Here is a 21,023-nt window from a genome sequence, read left to right as displayed (position 1 = left end):
AAGCAACGTAGCTCCACACATCACAATATAACAGAACTAATATCAAAGTCAGAATTTTCATCTTGTATTTGATTGCATGCTGTCCTTTAAAAAGGTTCTGCCATTTAATTCAATTTGATTTCATGAAATTTTTGTTAAGCAGGATGATTGATGTGGTTCTATCAGAGTACTTGTTTGCTTTGGTTTTATTTGTCCATCACTTCTTTGGTGAATCTCGTTCACCTTTTTTCATCAATTACTGAATTAGCTCTGTCTGTATTTATAGTCCTGTGCTTCTCCTTGTTGTCTGTGTGATCATCTGCGTGTACTCTGTGTTCCCCGGCTGTTCCATCCTGGCTCCTAGTTTTTTTGGATCACTTTATATCATTAATCTGTGGACTGTGTGCTTGTTTCTGCCTGAACTCTGCTGTTGCTATCTTCTTCCTTTTGGTTTGATTTGACTTATTCTTAGTTCTTCAACCTAACAGCATCCATGTGTTCTGTGATCTCTGTGTGGATAACCTGAATTTAGGACAAACTGAATAAAAGTGGCCCGATAGATACTGATTTTGAGGGGTGACGAAGGAAAGTGACATCCAGAATGAAATGCAGTCAGCGCTGACATCATGCATCTCCACTGCTCGGCTCGCTGTTACATCACAGGCACTGTTGCACAGTGTGCCTGCCAGTGTCTGTCCTTATCCTGGGTGAGGTCAAGCCAGGTCCTGAATCAACTGCTCCTGTTTCTCAGCCTGTTCCTGAGAGTGGTGTTGCTCCTTGAGTCACTCGCTAAAGTTTGGACTGTTTCTGTGTCAGGCAACTATTCCTGAGTCTGAGTCAGCTGACACATAACCAATTACTAAGACTGTCCCAGAGTCAGCTGCACTTTTCCAGCCAAACTCGGCTAAAGTCTTAATGGCCAGTACAGAGACTTGATTGATACTCAGACAATAAATTAAACTCCCGGCTCGACTAAAGTAAAAAGATATTTTTACTCCACCTGCAACTCCTGAATCGACTTACGCCACACCTGCCCAAAAGCCTAAACAGCACTGATGACCTACAACCAGTTCCTGAGTCATTCTACTTGCTGGCTCCCAGTGGCTACAGTGGGAGGATAGATGATATCTATTAACTCCCACCCTGAGGAAAACTGGTCTGCTGGAGTACCAAGATTCAGCCCCCTTGAGTGTCCCGCATCATTCCCTGAACTTACTCAGTTTCCCCACCTTTCAAGCTGTCCTTTCCCACAAATAGATCCCGCCTTCACCGGCACTCCTTCCTGTCTGCTGAGCACCTGTGCTGCCCTCCTTAGTAACCCAGCCACTTTGCTATCCCACCTGTTCTTCACCCACCACGCGTTACTTTACTTTTGTCTTTGAGCCCTTTAAATGTAAGTTTTAAAATAGCACATAACTTTATTTTGTAAATGTGTAAAATTACATAGCAACAACAACCTAAACAACACGTTGTGCTGTAATTAGTGAGCAACTTATGCATTGATTTAAAAAGTTTCACATACTAGAGGCCATTTAAACAGATTACAGGTGACACAGCTGTCTTTGACTTAATATTTCTAAACGTTTAGTTAATTTGACTTTTTATGAGGGAAGTCATAAAAACTACTACTACTAATAGTTCCTATAAGACTGGAATGATACATCTTAATTAACTGTACACTTGAATACAGGTGATCTGCATTTCGTTGCCCTGTACCTGTGCATGTGCAATGACAATAAAGTTGAATTCTATTCTATTCTATCTACAGTACCGGCGTAACCTTTATCTGCTGAAAGCAGAGCTTTAATGCTAACAAATGGCCTTTACCTTTCTCTGTGGGGGCAGCCAGTCCATTAAGGAGCTGTGACAGGGATTTGTTCGGAGACCCAGGAGATTCACACACAGTTAAGGGTTCAGTGCTGAGGATATCAAACTTCCCAGCCTGGAGCCGAAACTTCTCCAGCTCTTTAGACAGGAGGTTGAACTGCTCACTCTGAGTCCGACATTTCTCCTCCAGCTCGCGGACTTTGGCCTGATGGCGGGGAGGGAGGAGACACATTGAGACAGAAGCGAGAGACAGAGGAGGAGAGAAAAAAGGATGGGAAAGGGAGAAAGATGGAATGGAGACAAAGAAAATAAAAATAAAAAATAATGATAAAGACACAAAAAGAGTTCACGCTATATGTGAACAAGAAAACAGACATTTACTGTAGGACTAATAACACTGATCAGTCATTACAAAGAAAAGAAACCTTGAAATGACTTCTTGACCACTACTGACGGTACATTATACAAATCGCATGCACAACTATCCTACAGTTCATAATAACAGTACTCCAAATAAAACTTATTTCAAAGCATACCCAAACTGTCTTAAAGGATGAGGTCGATAATATTATATGTTTTTGTTATTGCCGTGTAAGACCTTAAAAAGACCAAAAACAGAAAGCTTTAAGCGAATTGAGGCAAACAGTGTTGAAAGCACACTGCAGCAGAGGGCAACGTGTTTCTCAAACTGTGATGAGCATGAGTAGTGCAGTTTATTTTAAGTCTATCCCACACACTCCACACCATCCAGGGAGTATGCACTGGTGCTCTACTACTAACTGGGTCTGTATTTATCCGAAGATGAGAATAGCCACCATAAAATGCACTACCGGTATTTACTTCAGTTTGCGTAATCTCTGCTGGAAATGCAGAATAGCCCTTTTTTGTATATTTGTCACACTTACATTTTTTCAGATCATAAAACAAATTTCAATATTAAATCTAATACTAAAGATGACGCCAGTGAATACAAAATGCAGTTTTTAAATGATGATTTTGATTTATCAAGGGAAAAAAACCTATCCAAACCTACCTGGCCCTGCGTGAACAAAGCAATTTCCCCTCTTGTTAAATCATGAATAAACTTTGATTAACCACATTTATTTGGAACGCTGATTTTAGCTTAGGTCTGATTACTGCCAGACCTGCTGAAACAAGAAATCACTTAAATACAGCTTGTCTGAAAAAGTGAAATAGGCTCAAAGAGCTCAAAACGTCAATCTGAAAAAACAGCCGAGAAACAAAGTTGACATCTATCGGTCTGGAAATGGTTACAAAGACAGTGAACCACAGTGAGTGCTATTATCTCCAAATAGAGGAGATATGGCTTGAATAGTGGTGAATTTATCAAAATGACTCCAGAAGTGCATTGATAGTGGTCACAAAAAACCCAGAAGGACATCTAAAAGACTGCAGGCCTCACAGTTAAGGTCAGAGTTCATGAATCAACAATAAGAAAGAGAGTGGGCAAAAATGGCACCCATGAGAGAGTCCAACGAGAAATCCACCACTGACACAAAGGCTTGTCTCACATTTGCTGAAAGACGTTTTGATGACCGCTTTTGGGAAATATTCTGTGGACTGATGACACAAAAGCTGAACTTTTTGGTAGGTTTTTTTTCTTTTTTTCCTAGTGTGAAAGCAACACAGCATTCCACAAACATGGTGGTGGCAGAGTGATCATGTGTGGCTGGTTTTAGAGAAAATCCTGAAGGAGAACATCCATTCATCACTTCATGACCTGAAGCTCAAGAACATTTGGATTGTGCAACCGGACAGCGGTCCAAAAAGATCGGCAAGTCCAACTCTGAATGGCTCAAAAACACAAAACAAAAAGCAAAATGAGTTAAGATTCAGACTGAGTTCCTTTGGCATGACCTTAAACATGCTGATGATGCTTCACAACCCTCCAACGTGTCTGAATTAAAACAATTATGAGAAGAAGAGTGGGTCAAAATTCCTCCACAGCGAAAGATTCACTGCCAGTCGTCACAAAAAGCTTGATTGCAGTTCACAACCAGTTATTAGATTTAGGACACAATTACTTTTTTCACACAGGAACTGCTAAGTTTGGATAACTTTTTTCCCTTAATAAATGAAATCATAATTGTATTTACTGGGATTATCATTGTGCTGTGTATTTAAGATGAGTGCAACACAACATTGCAATTTCGTCACCACTGGATATGACTGGATTTGAGATGAGACCCACACACAAGGCACGGAGGTCTGCTTGCTGTTGGTACTGGTCTTTCTGTAAGATTTCAACAATAACAAAAATTTTGCATAACATCATCCGTACATGTTGAGAGCAGGAAACATTATCGCACAGACTAACACTGACAAACTGAACATGACCGCTTGGGCAGGTTCAATAGAAAATTCCAGGTGCTGCAGCATGGTTTCCCACGTAAAATGATGCAATGCATTAGCAATCACTTCTCGGTCCGAAACCGAGCGCAGTCTGAGAGGCTCTGGAAGATACTGAAGCGACCGTGGAATTATACAGCGCCGCCCAAAAACACAGTGATGCCCGCCGCATCAGTATTTCTGTTAAAACAGCGTTTCATGCAGGCAGGTTGCTGCTGGATATAACATGCTGCTGGCAGACTGAAGACAAATATATTCCTGCATTTATGAAACAGAATTAGTAAATTAGGAGACACTAGTTTGAGCAGCATCATACAGTTAGTTGTATGGCAAGTAGACGGTTTTTAAAACACATGCTGCATAAACACACATGCAATGCTACAAAGGAAAAAGGATCACATTCATCACCGTCTGGTACTGTATCCTATACTAGAAATGCAGTTTGTTCTTTTTAAGCTACTACATATTATAATGAAGAGAGAATATTATACTTTGGAAAAACTTACTTATTTTAGCCTGAGAGTTTTGTTTGCTCACATGTAAATAGAATTTTAACATATCTGATGCGAATACATGTCGATACAAGTGATTTATATTGAATTAAAGTGTATTTTGTTACTTGGTTTTCTGATTCTTTTATCAATGTTTCTTTATGATCAGGCCAGAAAGACCTCCGTGTTATCTATTAGTCATGTTTCACCCTTTCAAAGAGTCCACTCGTGAGTCTTGCCTTGTGAAACGAGCTGAAAGGGCTATATGAAAAGATCGATGTGAAAAATTGTACTGAAAAGCCAAAAGGCATGACCGCAAGTTAAATCAGCTCATAACTGCATTTTTTTTATGTTATCTCTTTAGCCAGATAAATGTTGATCTTAATTCACAATGTGGTGTTACTTGGCCCCATGGGTCAAACTACATACCAGGCTGCTGTATATCCCGCTAATGGCAAAGGCGTAAAATATATATACTTATATATATCAAGTAAATAAATAAAAGCAATTCTGAAATACCTGCATGCTGTCCAAGTGGTTCTGTATAAGCATAAACACACATCCATACAATGACAAGAGATGTAAGAAAGAAATAAAGCACAATTACACACATGTGATCACTCATACACATCTCTAAAATCACAATCTTTTCAACACACACGCATACATATCGCCGTATTACAATGCCAATACAAAGACTAAATATAGATTTTTGCGTGCTTTATGGTTCATTTACCCCAAAAGCAACTCTCTATACCAAAAGTCATTTTAAAGATACTGTGAAAAAAAGCAGTATACTTTGGCCAAGATAGTTTTAAAACAATAAGACTTTATTAAAGAAACAAAAGAAACAAAAAAAAAAAAAAATTCAGGAAGTGAGGTCACGGAAAGCAGGAAACGCTCGAGCAGCATACACAAAAACACACAGCAAAGCCCCCAAGACCCCCAGAGTCCAGACGCTCACCTCTAACAGATGGACAGCGCCCTCATGTTCCTTTTTAGCCTCAACCTGAGCCTGAGAAACACAAGGTGCAGTTCACTTACATTGCAGTTTATGCTGTGCTTTAGTTTCTGTTTAAAACACCGACGAAAGATCCTCACAAAGAGCATCTCTCAAAGGCATTCATTGGTGCGCGAGGTGAAAATGGTTGAAAAGACGGCGCGGACCCCCGTCCGCACTCACGTTTGCCAGCAGTGGCTTGATTCGATAAGATATCGCCGAATGCTTAAAGAATATCGCGTCTTTTCTCAAACCATTTTCGCCTCTCCGGTTTTATGTTTTGTTAAGCATGTTTGTCATTTATCATTCGGAGAGCTGTGCAACATGAAAGCATTACATGCGTGCAAGAAACTGAATATAATCAAGCAACTGCAAGCTGAAGAGCACCTGCACAAGAGTCTCTAACTACCAGCCCAGGGGTTAGATGCACACATGATTTTATTGCTTCTATTATGGTTTCCCTCAACACAGAAATCATAGTAAGGCTCCTCCTTCAGATATAACATCAGCTACAGAGGTGAAAGTGACATAAATGCTCCTGTGTTGTCAACAACACAGGAGCAAAGCAGAGTACACAGCTGTACATTTTTGCAAAGCTAAGAGGAACTGCTGATTGTGGTTGGGGCACAGCCATTTTTAAGAGAAGACGACTTCCTGCATCATCTATGGGCAAAAAACCTAAGTTTGAGCCTGCCCATGTATCCGTAGTTAAAAAATACTGCAACGTTTACTCTTGCTGTGGCTGTTTTTCTTTTCGTTACACGATTCGTAAATGGCCGTTTCAGACAGTGAACATCTTGCCAGGGTGTTTGTTTGAATAGTTGTTTTTGGGCTACATCAAAAGGTGTAGATTTATGATCTGATTTTTTATGCTAGTGCGCTCCAGAAAAATGGGAGTTTACATTCTGAAAGACAAGGAGTATACGGAAACACTGCATCGTACGCATCATTTTTCTTATGAAAACGAGAAACATCTGTTGAGAAAAAAAATAATAAAGCGTTCCACATAAATACGAGAGCATCTGCGGGGCTTTACCATTTCATAAATCTACTTTGCAGGCAATTAATTTAGAACACAGAGAGCAGTGAGTGTCTGCAGGAAGATAAGGCAGTAATGAGCTTCTGTTAATGAGAGAAAAAAGCTGAGAACGACTGCCTGTGAAGGGCTGACTGTGAAGTCAGAACACTGCAGCAACAGCAACACGAGGGCGCTCACAGTGTTGCCAGAGAAGGCATTGGTGACAATTCCTATCATGTTCACACTATCAGTAATCTCAGCCGTTGCTTTCACATTACAGTCAGCTTCAGTGCACAGTGGAGGAAGGCCAACCATCAAATGGCGAGCGAGCCTTTTTTTCCCCCCTTTATTAAAGTGTGCCTCTAAAAAGTGTCGTGTCTACTTTGGATTCTAAAAGTCTGATTTGCTCGCTTGTGACAAACAAGAGTGCTCCAGAAACGCTCTGGGATTGATAAACAGCTGCAGGACGGGGGATGCGACGGAGATGCTCGTGCGAAACTAGAAAAAGAGTAGAGAAAATCATGCACTCCTTAACTTCTGTTTCGTTTCTGTTGACTTTCACCTTTGTTGTGCTGTATGTTTCGCACGGGTGTTCAACAAAAAGCTCTTTCACCCATGACACAGGCCAAAAGCCGGGCAAACACAAAAGCCCATCCCCACTGGTGCTTGGAGTTCTCTTACCTTCTGGAGAATGTCAATCTCCTGCTGCTTTGCATTGAGTACAGCCAAGGCCTGCTCATGCTCCAACTCTAGCTGCTGCCTCCGCTCCGCAGCCTCTCGCATATGCTGTCCACAAGGGGTGTAGGGATGGAGAGCCGGAGGGGAAAATTGTGGAAGGAAGGGGGATGGGGTGGGGGGCATAGAGAGGGCTGCTGTTAGTGGTACTAATACCCAAAGGCACGGAGCCAACACAAAATGCATCTACAGTCTTTAACTCCACATTCAGAAGTGTTACATGTGCACACATTACGCATACAGAGGCTGGTTAACAGTGTACTGACCTTTAAACCCTTAAAAAATCAAGAAAGACATAAACTATGCCACAGCAAATGCCACGTGAAGACATGTTTATGTCGAACGATCCGTGGGAAAGATCAGATCTCATCTTGCGCAAAGGTGCTCATGGATGAGGACTAGGGATGCTTTGGTGTGTGAACGAGAAACTTCCATCGGCAGTGAGGTTTGCTGCCCCCTTTAGGTAACACGAGACCTGTTTCGTCTCGGTTACTTTGAAAAGCCGTCCTCTGATCTCGTCTTTGCGTGATCAATGCGAGGTTTCGTGTTACGTGAAAAGGGTGAGCAAACTCTCTGACGTGCTCACTTGTCTGTGGTCATCCATAACAACAAAAGAAGCCATACAGTACGGGGGGGGGAACTGAATGCTCGGCTCTTCCTAACACAGTGTGCCCGTGTCACATCACTGCTCCCACTACATGTGAATATTTGCAGCGCTGTAAGGTGAAAGAAGCAAATGACATTTACATGCCAGTAAAAATCTAAGATAGGTAATGTCATCGGACGTGTAGGTGACATTATCATCTAGTCTTCCTCCCCCTCCCATCATCGTAAAGCCAAACTCTTTGTCCCGCCTCATGCATAAATCACATTAAGCAGTGCTGTGGTCGTATAGCCACGTGACCATTCGTATGTCTGGCAGCCCGCGGATAAAGGGAGGGATAAGCACAGCCACTGAGGTTGACAGAAAGCATTCAGAATGGGCTTCTCCCCAACAGATGGACATAGCAGTGATACCTTATAAATCTAGCAGGGGCAGAGGGGGCAAGGGGAAAGAAGGAAGGGACAGATCAAGTCGGGTAGGACAATGTGAAAAGGTGAAATTGGAAAGGGAAGAGCGCAGACTGTTCCGAGCTTCTACTCTTTCACAGCTCCTGGTCAGACCTCCCAACACGACACTGGAAGGCAACAGACATGTCGAGGCCATTAGACAGTATAGCGGAAAATAACCAGATGGAGGCAGTGTAGCACAGATAGGAGAAAGGGGTACTGGCAAAAGGGTTAGGCTCCATAAATGAAAAGGAATCCCAGGACAGATGAATTACTAGAAATGGAAATGCACACAGTACTGACAGACAGCGTCTGTTCTAGGAGCCAGCTTCCTCACCTTGAGCACCTGCTCTAGGTTCTCCAGTTTGGCTTGGAGCTGGTTCCTCTCCCACAGGGCTAAATCTCTCTCCTGTGTCACAGCACCAAGGGTCTCTTTGAGCTGGGCATACTCAGACTTCACCTGTGCACAAGGGAAAAGCAAGGTCCAGCGTTTTGATGAGTTGCATTACAGTATTCAATCGTCACTAATTTGTAGCATTTTTGGAACACAAAAATTGATTCATGTCATTCTTATGTGATATGGGTAAATACCCTTTCAGGTTCCCTCACCTGCCCCTGTCCTCCTGCAACCCTAAAGTTTAATGATGCAAACAATGGAGCATGATGGCTGTTTTATAGTTGAAACTAGCAACTGAAAATTTGAATTGAGTTTGTACATGAGATAAGGAGGAGGGTAACTTCCCATGCACCTTTATACAGTGGCCTTAAGCCTGGACTTTTAGCAGACCAGATTTAAGGCACTTGTCCAGTGGCTTCACTTTTCAGATGCAGAGGCTACATGAATCACGAGCCTATGAGAGAAAATATCTAACAATGAGTCAGCGACACTGCAACTCTTTCACAACTGATGCAACACAATGCTACATGTATTTTAATGATAACGGTACAAAGTGGCCTCTTCAGCAGCTGTGCTTAGCACTAAAAATGACTCTGGTTCCTTTATATAACAGACATGGTGCTGGTGCTGGGGCCTCCAGAGCAGAAGAGCTTAAATAGTCTGTCACCGCCGTTTCCAAGAGTCTGCAGCATTAGTCCAATTTTTTTTTCTTTTTTTTTTGAAAGTGCACAAAATTACAGAAACTGTTCGGTAATCTAGTTCATTAAGACAGCAGTTTCCCAATATCATTTGTATAAATACATATTAGTCAGTCAGTGACTGATACAATATTTATGCAAGCTGAATATAACGTGCTACATGAAGGTTAGAGTTGCTGCTTTGGAATGAATGACGCTGAACAGGTTTTGCTGTACTATAAAATGTGATGCGGTTGAATGGCACGCAACAGGCAGAAAGTGGTCGGGTAAGAGAACTGCCTGGTTTCTCTGCTAAACCTATATAATTGTAATTAACACAAGAGTAATATAATTGACTCACTCCCATTGCTATGAACCAAAATATTAATACATTATTCATGTTTCCTTGTTAGCCAAGCACCAAGCATCTGACTGAACCAAGCGTTGTGACTATTTCCAACACTACATATTCTTTATAATTTGTCTTCCACAGATCATTTGTATTGGTACTTACGAGGCAGCTTTTTATAAAGGCCCCTAAGTGGAAGTGAGATGACTGGCTCCTGCGGCCGTAATGTGGTAAAGTCCCTTCCTCAGGGCGACCGTGAATGACTAATGATTCCTCAAGGAGGGCGTTTCGAGCGACATCAGCAAAGCAAAACACACACAGAACCCAGCGAGTCTGTCTCCTCTGAATGGCCCACATCCACAGATTACAAACTATCTGGAGGGGGGTGCCACGCCTAATGCAGACAAACTGAACAACTACACTGGATCCAGCAGAAGCAGGTCAATAGTCTATTAAGGGTAGAGGGAGGCTCTCTCAGTAGCCCCTCCTAGTTCATTCAAAGATAACAGGCATCAGAACACAGGGTTGCAAGCCAGGGCTAGTATCTGCGCTACCCTGCAGAGAGCTACTCTCATATCTGTCAGTCTGATAACAGCTGAGATCACTGCTGCAAGAGCCACCCATGTCCTGATAAGACACCAGTAACAAGCATCCCACCCTTCTTCAGCACCAACAGTAAATACCTGCCAGTCAGCTGCTTCACAAAATTGCTTTCCCATTCATAGAGAGGCCTGGGGATCCTTGTTGGTCTACTTGGACTTTTTGTTATCAGCTCCAAATGCCTTTGAAGTCTTGGGGCTAAAACTGAAGGGATAGTGTGTGTGTAGGATTTTAAGTCTTGTAGATTTCATTGATAATGGGCTCCATTGATCCAGTATAAAAGGACATATAATCTGTTTGTGTTATGGTTTGACCCAGAAACTCTTCAGATTGTGTCAAGATGGAGAGGCAGTGACAAGTTAGCAGCTATTAGTGTGTACTTATGTACAGCAAACTTTCTACACGTAGCTTTCACCTCTTACCTCCTCATAGTCAGATGCCTTGTGGCTGTTGCTGAACAACTGTAGATTCAAGTGCTTATTCTCGTGGAGGAAGTCTTGAAGCTCATTCTCCTAGGCAAAAGAGGCAGAAAGGAAACGGTTTAAAATCCACAAGTCACAAAGATTAGACCAGAGCACAGCACTCAAGCCCAGTATGTTGTTAGCAATAACCCATGCATTATTCATCCAAGAAGACTGCTTGAGTTTCTCTTGTACGCTCTAGAAAGCATCGCTAAAAGAAGCTGCCACTTCAGCTGCTACAGCAGAACAATAAGAATGTCATAATAGTTTTCTATGTTAGCATCTCGGATACAAAGCAATGAACAGAACAAGAAACTCAGAGAATGTTGTTTTTCACTGCTGCGAGCGTTTTGGAAGCAAACATGTATTCAAATACTACACACACACACACACACACACACACACACACACACACAATGATCTTTCCTACCAAGTGCTTCAAGCTGGGAGTAAAAAAAAAAAACCCCTTCATTGGAGAGAAGGAAAACTTAATTACATTCAATCAACAGTCGCGTGGCGTGCCGTGAATGCAATTTGCAGTGCCAACTTGAGACTTCCCTGAGATGTGCAATTTATAGCAGCAGCAGCAGCAGCAGCATGTAGGCCAAGGGTTCTTCTTGTCTGGAGCTAAGAAGCTAAATGGCTCATGCATGATGCATTTACTGTAAATACAGTGCATCCTAATGGCCTGTGATGGAGAGTCTGCTCCTTTATGTTTTACTTATGAAGGATGCTTCATAAAAATGACCCAAGAGGTAAACTTGGAACTAACATTAATGCACATTAATGCACAGCCTGCGTGACGTTTGTGTTACATGCACACCAAAACACAGAGAGACACATTTTCTTTCACGATCACATGGTTTTCTATTTATATCTTATACAGAAATGGCAAAAATAACAATAGCCAACACCGAAACTAATTTTTGTATTTGTTTATTCCCTTTTTTTTTAAATTAATTTCTTCACTTCGAGCCAAGGAAACAGGGAAGCTCTACAGCCTTTTAGCTTTTATGCTACAGCACAGTATTGCCATATTTTGTAGATCATATAATATCAATACAGTGAGAGCAAATATCTATATCTTACTATATAAAATAAAAACAAATGGAACTTTTTAGTGCTGGAATAATAAAATCAATTCTTTTTCAGTTCGCCACACGATGCTGTTGTTTTTTTGTTTTAAATGACATCAGCATATTTGATATTTAGTGTGAGAGTGGAAATTGTTGCAATTAAGATTAAGATATCGTGGAAAGAATCCAAAAAGCACAATGTGCATTTATATCAAACGTGTCTTGGATTTATTTTGCGGAAGTATGGGACAAAGCAGATGGATATAGCACATGGGATTTGCAAGGACAGTCATCCGTCCCTCTTCTTCAGGGTCATCTTAGCTGCCGCGCAGACACCCTTTCACACTCACATTCACACCTATGGGCAATTTAGAATCACCAGTTAAGCTGTGTTTGGAGTTTGGTGGGAGGAAGCCGGAGAGAACCCACGCAGACATGGGGAGAACATGCAAACGCCACACAGAAAGGCCCTTTTCAGATGATGAATTCAACCCAGGCCCAATTCACGGTGAGGTAACCACCACACCACTGTGCTGGCCCAGGGAGTGCTATATGAAAGTAAAATATTCTGGGACTACTACGAACATGAAGGCTCATCTCACGTGCCGCCATTCTGAAAACAGCAAATATTAAAAAAGCTCAACTGAAAAAGCAGCCGACAGTGGGCGCATTTATCTTGACAAAGCTACCTCTCGATTCAACGGGAGCTAAGAAAATGACACGATCCATCACCCAGTTTATTTACAAAGACCTGAATCCACATAGTTGTTGTAGAAAACAAGGGTTTGGAGTCCATGTGACAGCATCGTGATATATTTTCATAGACGCCGCCATACCCAGGCTACAGAGAAGTTAAACATAAAGCTGGGGAAAGTTTGAGTACAGCAGAAAGGAGTGCATCAACTTGTGACACACTGAAAAAAGATAAATCGCAATATATGCTACTGCAATACTCAGCATGTCACAAAATGTTTAAAAGTGCTAAAATATTGTATCATAGGTTACGTGTCACATCATTGGACCCCCGCCTCTAACTGCTGCTACTCTCTACACCTACTTATGACAATACTAGCGTGACATCCGATACACAGTATACATTAAAGTCACATATGTAAGACCATAGAAGAGAAAACACTATCAAGGAAAAGCAGAGTAAACAACAGCCTGAAGACAGTACGAGAGTTGAGAGTGAGCTTTGCTTTTTTTTTTTTTTTTTTTTTTTTCGCCTGTCCCATTTGGTTCTTTAGCCATCAGAATTGTTGTCTGAAGACCAACAAGGATACCCAATGGATTTACTTTGCCAAATGGATCATCGTGGCATTGCCGTATTGGTCCATTTGGTCGATCTTTGTTTTTATTATTTATTATATTTTATTTTCAGATGTTACAGACGGGACAGACATGAGTGAGAGATAGGAAAGGGAGGAAGAAAGAGGAAGGAAAGGAAAAACAGAAGGGGAGAGGGACAGTGAGAAAGGGGGGGAGAAAAAAAATAAAAATCTCCTGGATCACCTGTTGAGAGAAGAATAGAAAACAAGCAAAAAAAGACAAAAAAAACAAAAACAAAGCAACATACTAAACACAACACCATCGCATTAATCTAGCTAAGTGTAAACAGCAGTAAATACTAAATATTCAATGTTGTTGTGCAGCACGCAGGACAGATGTGCTTCGAAGTAGCAGCCAAGAAAGGTGTAATTTGGGTCTACGAGCAGTGAACACCCGTGTGCATACCTGTGTGGATCAGCGCGCTTGTATTCCAAAGGTTTCTCCATGTAACGATCTGCTAGGGAGTGTGGGGGGGCCACAGCCCCGTCCTCCAGGGTGTGAAGCAGGTATGGAGGAGATCAAAACTCCAGACATCCAGAGGCCCCCAGAACACAAGAAACCATGGAAGACCAACAGAGGGGCAGCCGCGCCACTGTTCCAGTAAGAGCTGAGGAGAGTCCCAGATGAGGGTTCACTCAGCAGCCGCGGAGCAGAAGCCAGGGGGAGTTGCAGTGACGCGCCCGTGAGCTCCGCCGGCCGCCAGCTGTGCCTGAGTGACCGAGCCCCAGGCCGAGAGGCCGGGGGCACCCCACCCCCGAAGGGGCCCGAGCGAGCCACAGGCTCCAGGCCCCGATAAGCGGCCGCCAAGGAGTGAGCCGGTGTGTACCTGGACGCCCACCCCCAGACACAAAGAACCACCAACGCACCGACACCTGAGGGAGTCCGCCACCGGCAGGGGAAGTGGTGGTAGGTGGAGATAGGCCTCCAAACCTTGGAGGGCCTGAGGTGTCCCCAGAGAGGTGGCGTCTGATACCCAACCTGACATATAGACACAGACATACAGGCACACACAGACACAAACATCCATTCCCCCCCTCATGCTCTCAAATGCACTCACTCCACACTCAACCAACGTGGAGACAGACATAAAGAGACGCTGTACACACGATCACACTCCCCAAGCGTACTCTACAAACCGGGTCTAGGTACCGGTGAGCTTTGCTGCTTTTTCATTCATTTATGTCACAAAAAAAAAAGATTCCACTTGCATCGATTGTGTCCAGTCAATTTTAATGCTTCCCGAACAAGCAGTAGATTGCATTGGCAATCCTATTCATATCCATTGATCCTTCAATTCGGTGTTAATATGGGCTGGCTGAGCCTCCAGGTGTTCCCGCTGAAGGACAAACAGCTACAGAAAAAAAAGCAAAAGCTGACATTTTGCCGTGCATACGCTGAAAGAACAATATACTGAAGCACTTTAGACATCCTGGTTTGTTGTTGATTTAAGCATTTCAATATGACTGCCACCCTCATTTAAAATCCTTTTTTTTTGGTGGTGGGGGATTTGGACGTGACAAAACACGCATAACGATGCAAACCAAATTGTGTCAAACACAGAGAATCAGCTGTGACTTTGTTCTATATTGTTGACGTGTTAATGCTTTAAACAGATCAGCGCACGTCATAATCCCTTGGCAAGACACATTTTTACGGAGAGTCCGTGAGCCAAGCTGTGGAAGCATTTCAGTGCAGAAAACAGCGTGGCCTATACTGAGCCGTCCTCGGCGTTATTCAGCTGAAAACCTGAGATTTCTGCTGAGATGAGATTTTCTTGCACACCAACACAGACACGCACACAAAGAACAGCAAGTTTAACTGAAAGGAGGTATTACAAAAAACAGACAGAGAGCAAAGAGACTGAATTATAGGAAAAGCGACTGCCACACAGCAATAAGAGGGGGGGAAATGAATGAATGCATTCTATTTGATCTGGATAGGAGAGCTAGGACAGTTTCATGAATGATACGCAGTGGAAAAATATAATTAGGCCTTGGGGGCAGAGTACCCGGCTACTCCTACTCCAAATGTGCATTTGGTCCAGACATGCTCTGACTCAGCTTCGTGTGCCGCAGCAACGTGTTAAGTTTTGATAAGGCTGACAGATGAATCAACTCTGCCATTTAACTCGCAAGCAATGCAAACATTTCACCCACTAACTCTATATTCAGCGGCCTCTGTTCGATGTGGATGAAAGCATCTTATTCCTCTCGTTCAGAATAGGTAATTGCCAGCTGTCTAGATGTCCAGCAAAAGGAGAAAGCATATACTTCCCCTACCTGAAGACTGGTTCCTCATGACTTCTGTAATCTCTAATATTATTAGGAGGTGGCAGTAGGTATTGAGTTGTTTAAATAAACTCAATTATAGTGTCAGAAATGTGCCTAAAATATCATCTAACGGTGTAGAACTGTGAAGATGACCGACTTTAAACAGTTGGTCAGCTTCACAGTTAGACTTTTCCTTTTCCCCCCTTACACTTGAATCTCTACAACACTTTAACACACCAGGATTCCACGGACACGACGCAAAAAGCAAAATGAGCCACTTTCTGTACTATACAAAAAAGAGAAGAAACATAGTCTATCTTCAAATTAATTTTGGACACCTAGAGTGCGTGCCATGTGTCCAAGGCAACATGAGATGCCAATCGCACCTTTAACAGAAGGTGCTTGTGTTTACAAACTGCTCCTTAATGATAACAAAGCTAACCACAAAGATGCCCTGGAGATAAATTTCGGCACTGCTGTAAAGAACCTGGACTTATCGAGCCTGCCCGCCGTCTCCCTCAGCACTGATCTTCGATTATCGCGGACGCATATTCGAGCAACGCTGATACAGCTAATGCTTGTCGCCATGGTAACAGGCTTTAAATGCTCGCGGAGGCACGCTCTGCTGATGGTCTGTAGCTGTACACCCGATACCCAGGAAAGTAGAGGTGCCAGATGGCTGTGACAGTGTTTACTGTCACTCACACACTCAGTCAGATGATGTGTTTATATACACGGCCGCTGAACTCACGATGAGGGGGGACATTAATGAAAATGTGCAATTTCAACACTGGGTCAAAAAAAAAAAAAAAAGAAGTATCAGTGTGTATTCCTATTGACACTGTTAAAAATTCGCCAACAGCGCAGGTAATCCTGCACGTTTGTGCTTCTTTTTAACATGAGATGTAGAGGAAACAGAGGAGAGAGAGGGAGTTGGTTTAGACCAAACAGGAAGTGACATTACTGTCAACTCGCCATCCCCTCACAAAAAAATTCCCTGGTCTTGTCTCTGTTTGCGTCGCTGTTCTCAAAGCTTGGTGGAGCAGGGGGAGATGAGAGCTGTACCGCAGTCTGTGGAGACCAGCCTGCCATTTCTGCTCGCCATTTGGGGACAGTTTGTCCTTTGGGTAGCTTCCCCTGGACTCAGCAGGCTAATAATGGGCGAGGAGGGAAGTGCTGCTGTGGGCAGGGACGGCGAGAGGAGGGCAGCAAAGAAAACTGTCCTAATGCAGTGTTTATTTAGGGCAGAAAGCCACACACAAAGACAGCTCGTCTATAGAGGGGGGGCTCGGGGGTATGACGAAATGAATTCAAATGGTCCAGGACCAGACAGTGCCATTTAAATTACTGCCGAGTCCCTCGAGCTCCTACCTTTCATAGAGAAAAAATTCAATTTCAGGCCATCTGCACTAGTCTTTTACTACTCTCTTTCAAACACGTATACTTTTATTGTGGTGCCAAACTTCAACTTTTTATAAAGAGGCTTTGATGTCTACAGTTTTTTTCCCCCCAGCTCTCAAACTACAGAGAAGAGAAGAATAATGCTTTATCTACTCTCACTATCACACATACTCTAAAATTCTTTAGCTGAGCATTTTGCCTCAGAGTGCGTGGGTAACCAACTTTAACCACTGGAAATTCATAGCAGAAAAACTTTGCTCTCTCTCAAACTCAACTTTAATGGACAGAAGCATCTCCAGCTTTGGCACACTGTGAAACAAACTGATTAGTCACTCTGGCTTGGTACCATCAACTCGTCTACACGTCCTTGCTGCGAGAAGCCGTGAGAACTCCTCCTGTCTCAGGTACAGAATGTTTCTCCAGTTAAATAAATAAAATATAGCAGGGTAATTATTGCCTTTGCTGGTCACTGGTTATTTTAGCACATTTGGCATTTAGCCTGGCCTCAATGACAAATCCCACCACTCCCACCCCTCCCAACACCACCAAACAGTAAAATTAAAAACGCTGTCTTGTGTGATCTGCCTCACCCTCCAACACTGCACACAGTCAGAGGAATTCGACTCGCTTTTCTCCAACAGAGTGGCTCTTAACAGAAAAAAATAAAATAAATTTAACCTTCGAGACTTAATTTAAGACATCAGCACCACATTCAAATGCCAGCATTGCTAAAGTAAAGGTACACTGTGTTTGATTTAATAGAAAGCCTCTCTATATAACTTCTACTAACCAACAAAACTGACTTATTCTGTCATATCATGAGATTAAAATAAGATGAATCCAGTATAATAAGATTAAATGTGTAGTTTTTTTCGTTTGTTTGGTCTTTTACTAATCAGCAGGGCCCGTCTGTTTCCCTTTTTCTTCTCTTTACCTTTTGTCCTGAGTCAAGGCCACTCCAGCGGGAAGCAGAGTGACATTTCTGGGGCATTATGAGAAAATGTCCTTAAAGAACCACCAAGTGAAAGAGAGTTGTGTAACATATCTCTGACCTTTCGCAGTTGTGACCACACACACACAGCGCTGTGTACCTCTGTTCATTTACATCACAGCTATGTTGTACCGAGCGACTGCGTATACAAAAGAAACCAATAAAGCCACAGCGTGAAGATACTACTGCACAAGATGCGCAGCACTTCTTCGGTTTGTGCACGATCACTCACAACAAGTAATTACTACAGCAATGTGCATCGCTCATTCTCAAATGTGGTCCCCATGCCAACAAAACCCAACCCACAGATACTGCACCCTGCAATTAATTGTTCCAATTTTTTTTTTCATTTCAGTCACTGCCAGGGAACCATGCTATCACTGCCACTCGTTTTCTCAAGGGAGGCTTGTGTGTGATGATAGAAGGCAAAGCTCTCAGGGTACAAATCAATTTTAGCATCCATCCTTTTCATTCAGAGGCCAAAGTATATTCTTGGGGCACTTACCAAAGTCTGACATGTTTGATTCTTTTTCTTCACCTCTGCATCAAGCGCTTCACACTCTTTCCTTCTGGTGCTGATCTCAGTCTCCTGGGGAGATGGGGAAAAAGCAGAGGACAGCTGCTTGGTTTGTCAGGAACAGAAGCTTCCTGAGAGAACTCAGTAAAACTAAACAGGAAGAGACTGAGCTGAGGCTTTTCAGCATTTAGGTGTGCGAGTGCATGTGTCAGGGGTTTGTGTGTATATGAATTGTACATGGGTGAGATTTGCAGAGATTATCTGCTAGAGATTACAAATGTTTTAATGTCAGGGAAAAGGGCTGAAATGCTTTGAAATGAGAGGTTCAAAAAAATGTGGATAGAGGGAGTGTGGCCCCTAATGAATACTATCGTGAAAAAGATCAAACCAAAATCTGCTTAAAACTTCTGCAAATAAAAGCGGGGTTAGACCTTCCTACACCTATGAGAAGCTGCACACAGAGGTGCTTTAAACTAAATGTCAGCAAGCTCTCAATGGCGATGCTTGGGTCGCCATTTGTATTTGATTTTACGTGTCATATTCAACACACGTAAGTTAACGATCTGACGGGATTTTGTTCCCTCATCGCTAAATATGGAATGAAGATTTTGAAAATGTGGTGAAATGTTTAATGTAGAGGCTTGAAGTGGTTTTATCTAGCGGGCGATCGTAGCTCAAGAGTTGGGAGTTTGCCTTGTAATCGGAAGGTTGCCGGTTCGAGCCCCGGCTTGGACAGTCTCGTTCGTTGTGTCCTTGGGCAAGACACTTCACCCGTTGCCTACTGGTGGTGGTCAGAGGGCCCGGTGGTGCCAGTGTCCGGCAGCCTCGCCTCTGTCAGTGCGCCCCAGGGTGGCTGTGGCTACAATGTAGCTTACCATCACCAGTGTGTGAATGGGTGGATGACTGGATATGTAAAGCGCTTTGGGGTCCTTAGAGACTAGTAAAGCGCTATATAAATACAGGCCATTTACCATCTAATGATGGAGTAAAATACCAAGAAAACAACTCCTATCAGCTTAAAAAGAAAGCGACTAAATTCCCCATCAATCCACGAGGCTCATTCAGGTCTAAAACATAAAGGTAAAGAGTCTGAGGTATTTTAACCTTAGTGGGGTTGTCCCTCAAACATGTGGTCATTGACCCACTGTTAACTATGTGCTTGGGTCATTACTACCAGAGGTTTTGGGTGAAACCACTGTGAGACTTTGCCCCACCCTGTGATGTAGTGTACTGAGGTCACCTGATGCGAGGGACAGCCCCTTCTAAGGTTTAAATACCTGGGACTCTCCACCGTTTGATTTTAGAGCTACAAAGAAGAAGCCTCTTGGATAAGAGGTGAAATGCCTTAAACTTAAAGAAGTCCAGCCGCTTTCTTTTTAAGCGCCTAAGATTATCCTGACCAGGATCAACAAGACAGCAAGCAAGCTATTTATTCCAGCTCTTTTCTGAACTAAGGTGGTTCTGTCATACTTCAAGTCTGCCTATAGAACAAAATGAGCAGCTGTGGGTTAGACGTGGAAGCAACCCTTGGAAAAACCCAGAAGGTCGTCAAAGTGTGTCAAAGTGTCAAAAGCCATCATTAATGGTACAGCAATGAAACCTGTGAATCTATAAGCCATTATATTTTTCCTATTTTTTAAATATTGGTAATTGTTGAGTCTATTGACCAGCTTTACAGCAGAAGCTTCTGCGTACCATAGCAGAATCAGAACAGGTGTAACTAATAACTATAATGAGTGCTGTGTTGTGCTTCAGGGTCTCAGCGGACCCCTAAACACACCACAGCATGCACAGCACAGCCCGTCTGCAGAGCGGCGTTGCTGACCTTCCTTCGCAGGATAAACACAGGTGTAATTGGTAACATTACTTACGGCCATGTTCCGTTTAGACGGCCCTGCTATTGTGAGTGCTGGTTTAACTAAGACAAAACAGACGTGACAATATGTAGGAAATCCAGATTAACCTTTAGGGAAACGGGAACTTTCTGTTCATGCTTTATCCTTTTTTTCCCAATATAAATTTTCTGACATACTCGTGTTTACTAAGAAATAAGGAGACTTTATTTGATCCATTACTACAGCTTAAGGGTTTTCTTGGAAAAAGCCACTGCTGTGATCTGGCACTAAGACTTGCACTGAAATTCAGCCCCAATTATTGCAATTAAATACTGTATACCTGTATGGTAGACTGCATCCCCTGTTTGATCGGGGAAATAAAAGGTTGAACATGTTTTCAACTTATGCCTAATATTTTCTCCAAATGATCCGAGTGCTTGTTGTGTTTCCATTAGGCTGCAAGCCGAACAGTGCATTAGTTGGAATTACAGTGAAAAGAAATTCAACTTTCTTCACAATGTGCAATTTGAGCCAAAACATGACTTAAGTCTGGCGCAGTCAATTACTCAGACTAACAGTGTTGTTCAGAGAACTCGTCTCCGCTCGCTTCTCAGTAGGGGCGCACAGAGAGAAACAGGATATCCCTATCA

The 21,023-nt window shown here is 42.8% G+C and overlaps 1 protein-coding gene across 3 annotated transcripts in view; it reads right to left on the bottom strand.

Moving 5' to 3' along the window:
* The window catches only part of rimbp2b (RIMS binding protein 2b), a 118,156-nt gene that overhangs the window by 31,515 nt on the left and 65,618 nt on the right, over positions 1–21,023 (bottom strand). For 2 of the 3 annotated variants that reach the window (XM_086313647.1, XM_086313646.1), the window contains 7 exons: positions 18,527–18,610; positions 10,916–11,005; positions 8,808–8,930; positions 7,367–7,471; positions 5,632–5,682; positions 5,187–5,207; positions 1,807–2,011 (listed from right to left, as the gene is read on the bottom strand). In XM_086313647.1, coding sequence (XP_086169773.1) covers positions 1,807–2,011; positions 5,187–5,207; positions 5,632–5,682; positions 7,367–7,471; positions 8,808–8,930; positions 10,916–11,005; positions 18,527–18,610 — 679 coding nt within the window. The remainder of the gene's footprint in view (positions 1–1,806; positions 2,012–5,186; positions 5,208–5,631; positions 5,683–7,366; positions 7,472–8,807; positions 8,931–10,915; positions 11,006–18,526; positions 18,611–21,023) is intronic. The other variant, XM_086313645.1, reaches the window with a different exon arrangement.

The sequence above is a fragment of the Aulonocara sp. 'chitande type north' Nkhata Bay genome, linkage group LG12, assembly GCF_057382095.1.
Source record: "Aulonocara sp. 'chitande type north' Nkhata Bay isolate Kocher_YH1m ecotype deep benthic linkage group LG12, A_spYH_male_GT1.1, whole genome shotgun sequence".
Lineage (NCBI taxonomy): Eukaryota > Metazoa > Chordata > Actinopteri > Cichliformes > Cichlidae > Aulonocara > Aulonocara sp. 'chitande type north' Nkhata Bay.
The sequence above is the reverse complement of the archived record's forward strand: the minus strand, read 5'-3'. Positions and strand labels throughout refer to the sequence as shown.